Source organism: Myotis davidii, unplaced genomic scaffold (assembly GCF_000327345.1).
Source record: "Myotis davidii unplaced genomic scaffold, ASM32734v1 scaffold654, whole genome shotgun sequence".
Lineage (NCBI taxonomy): Eukaryota > Metazoa > Chordata > Mammalia > Chiroptera > Vespertilionidae > Myotis > Myotis davidii.
Genome location: NW_006285795.1, coordinates 130203 through 141024, shown reverse-complemented (window position 1 = coordinate 141024; position 10822 = coordinate 130203). Strand labels below are relative to the sequence as shown.

General features: G+C 36.6%; 1 protein-coding gene across 4 annotated transcripts in view; it reads left to right on the top strand.

Annotated features, from left to right (window-relative positions):
- Positions 1–10822, top strand: part of PTPRZ1 (protein tyrosine phosphatase, receptor type Z1) — a 168653-nt gene that overhangs the window by 79745 nt on the left and 78086 nt on the right. For all 4 annotated transcript variants that reach the window (XM_006756827.2, XM_006756826.2, XM_006756825.2 and 1 more), the window contains exons 3-4: positions 5452–5631; positions 10359–10510. In XM_006756827.2, coding sequence (XP_006756890.1) covers positions 5452–5631; positions 10359–10510 — 332 coding nt within the window. The remainder of the gene's footprint in view (positions 1–5451; positions 5632–10358; positions 10511–10822) is intronic.

Here is a 10822-nt window from a genome sequence, read left to right as displayed (position 1 = left end):
ACTTGTATGCAGGCAGATAAGCCTAACCAATGGACACAGACAACAGGGGGGTGAGGGCATGAGTGGAGGTTTGGGGTTTATGGGAGGAATGAGGTCACATATGTAATACCATAATCAATAAAGAAATTAAAGATTGAAAAAAAAGTGAATGAAAACAAATAATTGATGCCTGTGAAATGTCTGCTAATTATGCAGCCTCTCTTTCTCTACCTCTTCTTCAGTCCTGCCAGCTTCTTCTCTCTAATAGGACTGTTGTGAACTCCTTTCCTTTTCCAAGGCCTCTGGGCCTCCACTGGCCCACGCAGGCTGCTGTTCCATCTCCATCTGGAGGACCTGGGCAGCCACTCTTTGCTCAGTGGACCCAGGTGGGTTGCTCACTTCTCTCTGAGCATTGCCTGCACTTTTCTGACACAGGGAGCTCCCTCCCGCTCACAGCTCAACCAGACATACTATTGGTTCCCTCTCTGTGGTGAGGATTCTACCCATTTCTCTGGGCTCACTGTGTGCTTTTACTCTCCATGTTGACCTACATTCAGCTCATCTACTCCTTTAGGCATTTGTCTAGTTCTTATGTAACAACATGCCTCCAACCTCTGAAATGCAAGAATGAAAAAGCAAGTCAACAAACTTGAATCCATGTTTATTTACCTCCTACAAAGCCTAGAATCGCTTTCAGTTCTGCTTGGAATAGAAAGTGCACAGTGTTTAAATACTGAATACATTGGTTAGGTGCACAAAGACTATTTTGCGAGAATTTTATTTGTTTCTATGTGCCCGCCTGGGAGTTTGGCAGTAAGATAACAGATGAAATAGATAAGTTAACAAACAAAAGACAGCCTGTTACGTGTTCCACTAGAGATAACCACAGGACATGTATGGGAGTGGTACTAATCCAGGTAAGTCAATAATTGGATGAAAGAATGGATGACTATGTGAATGAATAATTTATTTTCATTTTCTAGAGCGGACATTTAGTACTCTACAGTCCTCCTTGTGGGTAATCAGCCTGATAATTCTGTGTTGCAACTACAGTGACTCTCCTAATTTCTTCTTCGCCACATTCATTAATAACACAGTGGATAACATTCTAATGAATTCTGTACACCTGCTTTCTCAGGTACATCATCATGGCTTTAACTACTACGTGGACTGAGCGCTCAAATTGTGACATTAAAAATATTAATTTGGGAGTTTTAAAAATGTTTAAGCATAAGATTAATCTACTATTTTATTATTAAAGACAGGTAAAATATATTTAATGCTTCTTTGATCAATGTTTCATCTTTGTGCACAACACATTATTATTTTACTTCTCTTGCTTTTGTACTTACAACTATTTGAAAGTACCTTATTTCTAGAGTCGTTTGTAAAAAGAACCCCAGTGGGCTTTTGTTGTTTTGTAGCTTTTTAAAAATGTTTTTATTTTTATGGGACTTTTTCTTTTACAACCTTTTCATAAAATATTATTTTCCCTACTTTGCCTCTTTTATTTTGTCTTTTAGTCACAAACATTAAGGAGGCTTCTTGACCCTGTATTTGACCTCATGCTCTAGTACAGTGGTTCTCAACCTTCTGGCCCTTTAAATACAGTTCCTCATGTTGTGACCCAACCATAAAATTATTTTCATTGCTACTTCATAACTGTAATGTTGCTACTGTTATGAATCGTAATGTAAATATCTGATATGCAGGATGGTCTTAGGCGACCCCTGTGAAAGGGTCATTCGACCGCCAAAGGGGTCGCGACCCACAGGTTGAGAACCGCTGCTCTAGTAGATGTTTTAAACTAGGTCCACACTCAGTGTGACTATTTGATTCACTTTAAACCAAACCTTGTCACTCAGGATCACTATGCTATAAAATGTCAGGCAACATTTAGGTTGGACGTCATGCCTTTCTTGATATCCTTCAGCAGAAGTTTAGTAGGGAGTACCCAACAAAAGTATCATATGGCAAACAGTAAAACGTGACCTTCTGGTGAGGTTGAAATGGTTTTCTTTTCTTTTTTCCTGTTGCCATTAAATGTTAGATCCCCATGAGCTCCAACTCATATAACAAAAGACATCATCATCTTTTATTTGTCTGATTCAGTCATTCTACAAATGTTCATTGAACACCTATGCTATGTGCCAGGGCTTTTTTTCCAGGTTCTGGGGAATAGGAACAAATAAACATAATTAATATCTTAGGAGAACAAAATTAAAGAGAGGGAATCAGGAATGACCAGGGTAGGGAAGTGTAATTTATACAGGATGTTCAGAGAAAGCCTTTAACACGATGCATTTGGGAGGGACCTCACTGAAGCAAGAGAGTAAGAGAGAGAGAGCCTTGCACAGCATTTCGAAAAGCCTTCCGGGAAGAGGTGGCAGCAAGTGCTGGGCCCTGAGGCTACCCACGTTCCAGGAACAGAAAAGCTAGTGTGGCTAAAGTAGAGCCGGCACAACAGAGCAATGGGAAGTGAGATTAGGGAGGATGTAAGTGGTGACATCATGTAGCATCCCTCAGCCATGGTAATGTTTCTTTACATTTTTCTCTGAGTGAAATGAGAAGTTATTGGAGGGACCTGAGCCAAGGAGTGACACGCGATCTGATACATATTTTAAAATATTACTTTACCTACTTGTTGCATTAGTTTTCCTACATGGCACAACAAATTAGTACAACTTTAATGGCTTAAAACAACATGTATTTGTTATCTCACAGTTTCCATGGGTCTAGAGCAGCGGTTCTCAACCTGTGGGTCGCAAACAATGAAAATGCATCCTGCATATCAGATATTTACATGACGATTCATAGCAGTAGCAACATTACAGTTATGAAGTAGCAAGGAAAATAATTTTATGGTTGGGGGTCACCACAACATGAGGAACTGCTTGTCGTTCCAAGATTGAGATCCAGGTCCCCAATTTTTGATTGTTTGTTGTTGCCACCCTAATCATTTTCCCTACTGTGGTAAGAATTTCATAATATAAAATGTACCCTCTTAACCATTTGTTAAGTGTACACAGTTCATTAGTGTTAAGTTTACTTACATTATTGTGAAACATCTTTAAAAAACATTTTTATCTTGCAGATTTGAAACTCTATACCCATGAAATAATTTCCCTTTATCCCTCCTGCTAATCACCATTCTGCTTCCTATCTGTGTGAGTTTGACAACTGTATGTGCTGCAAATAAGAGGAATCATGCAGTATTTGCCTTATTGGTTCTGGTTGTTTGTTTCGGCTGGCTACCAGCCTGAGGCCACTCTTAGTACCTAGACATATAGGGTGTGGGAATTTCGGGGGCCATTTTATAACCCTGACAACTATGTTTTTGGGGAACAGAATTGTGGGAGGGATAGGAGAAGAAACTGGAGATCAGATAGAAGGCACTGGAGATGTCTACCCATTGCTTCTCAAAATTTAATCTCCTGGGGTTTGTGTTAAAATTAGCTTCTGACCTAATAATGCTACAAACTGCCTCTCCTAGCAATCTCCTTGTGAGGGCAGTGCTGCTTGTGGAAAATAAAGACATAGACTAATGATGACAGTGGGCTGGGCTGGGCTAGGTTGGTAACAGTGGAGATGAGAAATGGTCTGGTTAGGGATATGATTTGAAGGTAGACCCAAGGGGGTTGCTGAGGAGGAAAGAGGCATCAGGGACCACAAAGATTACAGTTGGAGCTGGTTTCAGTTGTTCAGTTTGGATAAACCAAATAGGAAGCCAAAGAGAGATGATCACGAAATGCTATGGGAAATGGCATGTTTATAAATCATATGCGCTGGGACCAGAGACTTATAGTTGTGAACCACAACTATAAGATTCGTCCTAGGGTTCTTGGATTTATTTCACTATATTAAAAATTTAAGCAAACAAAGGGTCTTATTGATTTGTGCTGCATTTTCTCTGCTTCTCTTGCACTGACATAGTAAAATGAGCTGTGTTTTTTTTGTCCTCATGCCAATTTCTTTACAGTGAAATAAGCATAGTATTTCTCATTACTAGAGCTGTTCCTGGAAGCTGACATGTGCATCACTGTGCATATTTAAAGCATCCGAAACTCCAGTGCTCTCTAGGAGTAGAGTTAGATTTTTCAAAAAAAAATTTTAGCACCTGTCGATTTTGGTAGATGCCTCACTAGGGTATGAATTACCTAATCGCCCCTGGCCATATAGGTATAGTTTCATGGTGTGACTGATTATTATTTTTTTCCTAAGCTAAATTATGGGTATATATGATTATGCATATAAATGTATTATGTAATATTAATATTTAGATGTATATGCTTATATTTGATGGGGAATATAATTTAATGTACAGTTATACATAAAATGTATTGTGCAAAGCTAGTTTTGTCACATTATGAGAGCTTGCATGGAGGTCCATCCTCACTGAGTTCTTTATCACAGCGATTTTAGTGTGTCACAAAATTTTTTGGGCACACCCAAAAAAGTATTTTTTGCTGATCTGACAAAATAGTAGGTATAATTTTAATTGATTTTTAAAAAATAATAATAGTAATTACCTACACTTTTTTCTCCAAAGTGACTTTTTTTAAAATTCAGGTGCCTATAATTGTATAAAGGATTCCTGGTACCAAGAATTAACGAATCATACCCAGCTGGTGTGGCTCAGTGGTTGAGCATCGACCTATGAACCAGTAGGTCATGGTTCATTCCCAGTCAGGGCACATGCCCAGGTTGTGGGCTCAATCTCCAGTAGGGGGCATGCAGGAGGCAGCTGATCAATGATTCTCTCTCATCATTGATGTTTCTGTCTCTCTCCCTCTCCCTTTCTCTCCGATATCAATAAAAACATATTTTATATATATATTAAAAAAAAAGAATTAACCTTATTATGTGGTGTGACCAACAAGATTATATGACCTATTTATTTATGGTTCAAAACAGGGCATTCATACCAGATGGCTACTGTTGTGTTGACTGTCATCATATTTTTATTTGACAGTCTAGGGAAAAGAGGTCATTGCCCTTCACTAAAGAGTCAGTTATTGCATGTTTAAAAATTCTTGCAGTACACTATTTGAAAATCGCTGTTTTATTACAAGAAGTAGATTGCATAGACTACAGGTACAGGGGGGTGGAGGTTGTTTACTTATAATTTCCTTCAACATCAATCATGGAAAACCTTGGCCTTGCTCAAACGTCGGCTAGGACTCACTACCTTACCTGACAATAAGGCTTTCTGTTATTTGGAGAGCGTGATGGCTAAAGAAAGGCTGTTGATCTCTGTACTTGATGTGGTTGTTCTAGAGGCCTGTTTTTATAGCGTATTATATTAAAACCCAGAATCTAAATCTAGGCATGCTTGTTTAATGAATTGGTTCAAAGATGTCTCAATTTTCTTCCTATTATATATATTTTAATGTAATGGATTCATTATAACATAAAATTTAGCTTTTGCATAGTAATTTATGAAATTAACTTCTTACCCCTTTCTTTTCCTAGGAGCACTGAATCAAAAAAATTGGGGAAAGAAATATCCAACATGTAATAGCCCCAAACAATCTCCTATCAATATTGATGAAGATATTGCACAAGTAAATGTGAATCTTAAGAAACTTAAATTTCAGGGTTGGGATAAAGCATCTTTGGAAAACACATTCATTCATAACAATGGGAAAACAGGTAACATGTTTGCATTTTGTTTGTGACTTTAATATATTTATTGGACCTAGAGGAAGTTCAGATTAGTTTCATTTGATTTTCCTTTTATAATGTACTATGAACTGGATATAAACTATCTGTACAACAAACCAAATAGAGCCTAGAAAATCCGACGTTTAGACATTTTGAAAATGTGTACAAAAAAATAAAATTACCAAAGTAGTTATCTCATGTTCTCCAATAATATAACAATAATGATGCCTCCACTAGAAGATGTGATAAATATACTGTAATATATAATTAATGTAATCTAATTATTCCATCACTGGTTAATCACTTAGTCAATCAGGATTTCCTTTTCTTGGGCATTGTAGTTTGATTTGTCAGCTGAACCTCAGACTATATTCAATAATTGGATAAGAAAGAAGCAATTGACTATAATTGAATTTTAAGAAATTACTAGCCCTTTTACACAAAAGCTTAAAATTATATACAATCCTTAGGAAGCACTCTCACCATGCTTTTTCTTGACACTGTCTGTTTTTAAAAACATGCAAATTATAATACCATAAAAAATTCCACTAAATGATAAGTAGAAAAAAAATATTTTTCAAAAAGTGAACACCTTTTTTTTTCTGATATGTTTTAAATGAAATTGTATGTATTTCAACAAGTTATGTAAAATAAATATAGTCATGGGTAAGAGATTTGAAAAAATATTCAAAATGATCATAGTGGTAATGTTGAAGTGGTTTGTAATTAGTGAATTTTTTCTCTACTTTCCATATTTTAGTAATATAATTATTTGAATGTGGCAATTTAGTTTTAAATTCCATAAGGGTAGGATTTTTTTCTACATCAGTGCCTAATGCAGATTAAGTAAGTACTCAGTAAATATGTGTTGAATGAAAAATTAAGAAAATTATTATATTATAATATATTCTTAATTAAATTCATAAAAGTATATTGTTTTTAAATCTTGACATTTCCAGTACTGTTGTTGTTTTTTTAATGCGTCTATATTATTGAAAGTATATGATGTCCCCTTTGGTTTTTTTTCCCATTGACTCCCTCAATCCCGCACTCACCTATCCCAGGCCTTCACCACACATTGTGTCCATGGGTTAAGCATTTATGCATATAAATTCCCGGGTTAATCTCCCATCTCATCCCCACCCCCGCCTTCCCTCTTAAATTCATCAGTCTGTTCCATGCTTCTATGTCTCTGAATCTATTTTGTTCATCAGTTTATTTTGTTCATTAGATTCCACATATGAGTGAGATCATGTGATACTTATCTTTCTCTGACTGGCTTATTTCGCTTAGCATAATACTCTCCAGGTCCATCCATGCTGTTGCAAAATGGTAAGATTTCCTCTTTTTACAGCCACATAGTACCCCATGGTGTAAATGTACCACAGCTTTTTTATCAACTCACCTATCTTGCTAATGGGCATTCGGGCAGTTTCCAGATCCTAGCTATTGTAAATTGCCCTGCTTTGAAAATATGGGTGTATATAGCCTTCTGATTGGTGTTTCAGGTTTCTTAGCATATATTCCTAGAAGTGGAATCCCTGGGTCATATGGCAGTTCCATTTTTAATTTTTTTGAAGAAATTCCATACTGTTTTCTATAATGGCCGCACCAGTCTGCATTCCCACCAGCAGTGTACTAGGGTTCCCTTCTCTCCACATCCTCACCAGCAGTTGCCATTTGTTGATTTGTTGATGGTAGCCATTCTGACAGGTGTGAGGTAATACCTCATTTTAATTTGCATCTCTCAGATGATTAGTCACTTTGAGCATTTTTTCATATGTCTCTTAGCCATCTGTATGTTCACTTTGAAGAAGTGTCTATTTAGGTTTGCCCATTTTTTTATTGGATTATTTGTCTTCCTTTTGTTAAATTGTATAGGTTCCTTATATATTTTGGATATTAATCTTTTATCAGATGTATCATTACCAAATATATTCTCTCGTATAGTGGGCTCTTTTTTCATTTTGTTGATGGTTTATTTTGCTATACAGAAGTTTTTATTTTTATGTAGTTCCATTTGTTTATTTTCTCCTTAGTTTCCTTTGCCCTAGGAGATGTATCAGTAAACATATTGCTGTGAGAGGTGTCTGCGATTTTGTTGCCTATGTTTTCTTCTAGGATTTTTATGGTTTCATGACTTAACATGTAAGTTTTTTTTTATCAATTTTGAGTTTATTGTGTCTGGTGTAAGTTGGTGGCCTAGTTTCATTTTTCGCAGGTAATTTTCCCAGCATCATTTATTAAAGAGACTGTCTTAACTCCATTGTATGTTCTTGCATCCTTTGTCAAATATTAATTGAGCATAATGGCTTGGGTTGATTTCTAGGGTCTCTTCTGGTCCATTAATCTATATGCCTATTGTTTTACCAGTATCAGGCTGTTTTGATTATGATGTCTTTGTAGTATAATTTGATATCTGGTATTGTAAATCCTCCAATTTTGTTCTTCCTTAAGATTGCTGCAGCTATTTGTGGTCTATTATTATTATTATTATTATTCCATATAGATTTTTGGAGAGTTTGTTCTAAAGTTGGTGGCCTAGTTTCATTTTTCGCAGGTACCTGTCTAATTTTCCCAGCATCATTTATTAAAGAGACTGTCTTAACTCCATTGTATGTTCTTGCATCCTTTGTCAAATATTAATTGAGCATAATGGCTTGGGTTGATTTCTAGGGTCTCTTCTGGTCCATTAATCTATATGCCTATTGTTTTACCAGTATCAGGCTGTTTTGATTATGATGTCTTTGTAGTATAATTTGATATCTGGTATTGTAATTCCTCCAATTTTGTTCTTCCTTAAGATTGCTGCAGCTATTTGTGGTCTATTATTATTATTATTATTATTATTCCATATAGATTTTTGGAGAGTTTGTTCTGGATCTGTGAAATATGCCCTTGGTATTTTAATAGGGATTGCAGTGAATCTACAGATTGCTTTGGGTGGTAAGGACATTTTAATGATGTTAATTCTACCCATCCATGAACATGGTATATTCTTCCACTTGTTTATATCTTCCTCCATCTCTTTTTTCATTGTCCTCTAGTTTTCTGAGTACAAATCTTTTACAAAGCTCCTTGACTAAGTTTATTCCTAAGTACCTTTTTTTGTTGCAATGTAAATGGGATTGTTTTCTTAGTTTCTCTTTCTGCGAATACTAGTACATTATTGGTGTATAAAACACCATCAAGCCCTTCCCAGTTTGGCTCAGAGGATAGAGCATCCACCCATGGACTGAAGTGTCGACTTATGAACCAGGAGGTCATGGTTCGATTCCCAGTCAGAGCACATGCCCGAGTTGTGGCTCAGTCCCCAGTGTGGGGCATGCAGGAGGCAGCTGATCAATGATTCTCTCTCATCATTGATGTTTCTATCTTTCTTTCAGAAATCAATAAATATATATATATATATTTTAAAGTACAGCATTAAATGCTGATCAGGTTAATCTCTGTGTCTCCCCCTTCCTAAGATGTGTGAGTAGCAAATATTTAATGCATGGCACATTGTAAGTGATACCAAAGAATGTTGAGCATTATTGTTATTGTATTGTTATTATTATTATTAATGGAAGTTTATGTCTCTAGTTGTCCAACCAGCATGTTGGATTAAGTCCCTAATGCCAACAGTGGTTTCTGCCTCATGGAACAAAAACTGTTTAGATCTGATTGAGAGATTTCAACATCTTGTCTTAAGCTCTGAAGAGAATCCTTAATCTCCAGATAACTCTTGAATACTGTCAGATAATATCTGATATGGAACTCAAATTAAGAGATTTTAAGATTCCGAAAGTTGTCACTCAGGATTCAAACATGAGATGGCTAAAACCCCTCAATGGGACTGGGTTTCCACCTGCCTTGCTGCAGCCTGGAACATGGCTTGATGAAGCCTGGGGCGATGCATGGAGGGGTACGAAGGGGAGACAGAAACAGCACCCTGATAATGAGTAGAAGTGAGCTGAACATGAGAAGGTGGGGAGCACTCCCAAGAGAAGACTTCTTTCCTCTCTTCTGTTCCTTCTCCCTTTGCTCTGTCCCCTCACTGTCATCACATACCTTAGGGAAGCAGAGCTTTGGGGTAAGGGCCATCTCAGGACTCCAGAGAAGCAGGGCAGGTGGACTGGCTGGCTGTCCTCTGCTAAAAGGGTCCCACAGTGCTTAAGGTCTTCCAGTTAGTTTACATTTTAGGCAATAAGATATATTGATTTTTTTTTTGCCGAAGCCGGTTTGGCTCAGTGGATAGAGAGTCGGCCTGCGGACTGAGAGGTCCCAGGTTCGAGTCCGGTCAAGGGCATGTACCTGGGTTGCGGGCACATCCCCAGTGGGAGATGTGCAGGAGGCGGCTGATCGATGTTTCTCTCTCATCGATGTTTCTAACTCTCTATCTCTCTCCCTTCCTCTCTGTAAAAAATCAATAAAATATATTTTTTTAAAAAAAGATATATTGATTTTTTAAAAATTTGAATTTCCTGGGGTGACATTGGTTAATAAAATTATAAGGTTTCAAGTGTACAATTCTATAATACATCATCTTTATATTGGGTATATTGTGCAGAGTTACAGTTCAGCTTTCAAAATGGCAACTTAATTTTTAAAAAATTAATCAAAGAAATTATTTTTAAAGTACCTGTAATAGGAGAAAATGTACTTCAAATTTGTAATTTTGATTTTTAGAAATTTAGATGTAATTTTATTTTTGTCTGTGTATGTGTTTTTAGTGGAAATTAATCTCACTAATGACTACCAGCTCAGTGGAGGAGTTTCAGAAACGGTGTTCAAAGCAAGCAAGATAACTTTTCACTGGGGAAAATGCAACATGTCATCCGATGGATCAGAACATAGTTTAGAAGGACAAAAATTTCCACTCGAGGTAAGTCACTAGTGCTGCTGGTGCTCCAGTCTGGACTGGTTGCCCTCTACATCCATGCACAGCCATCCTAAGATCTCCCTAATCATTCCCTCAGAGTTCCTTCTGATCCTTTCCTCTATTCATTGAGATTTTATTAAGCATATTATTTTATTAATTTGTTAGCAAATTTTATAATATGTACAGTTATATTTTGTTTGCTTTGTTAATATCTGTCTTCCTTACCAGACTAAGTTAAATAATACCCAAATTTGCTTTGTCACTTCCTGGTAACCCAAAATGTCACATTATTGATGATAAATGTTTATGAGTAAA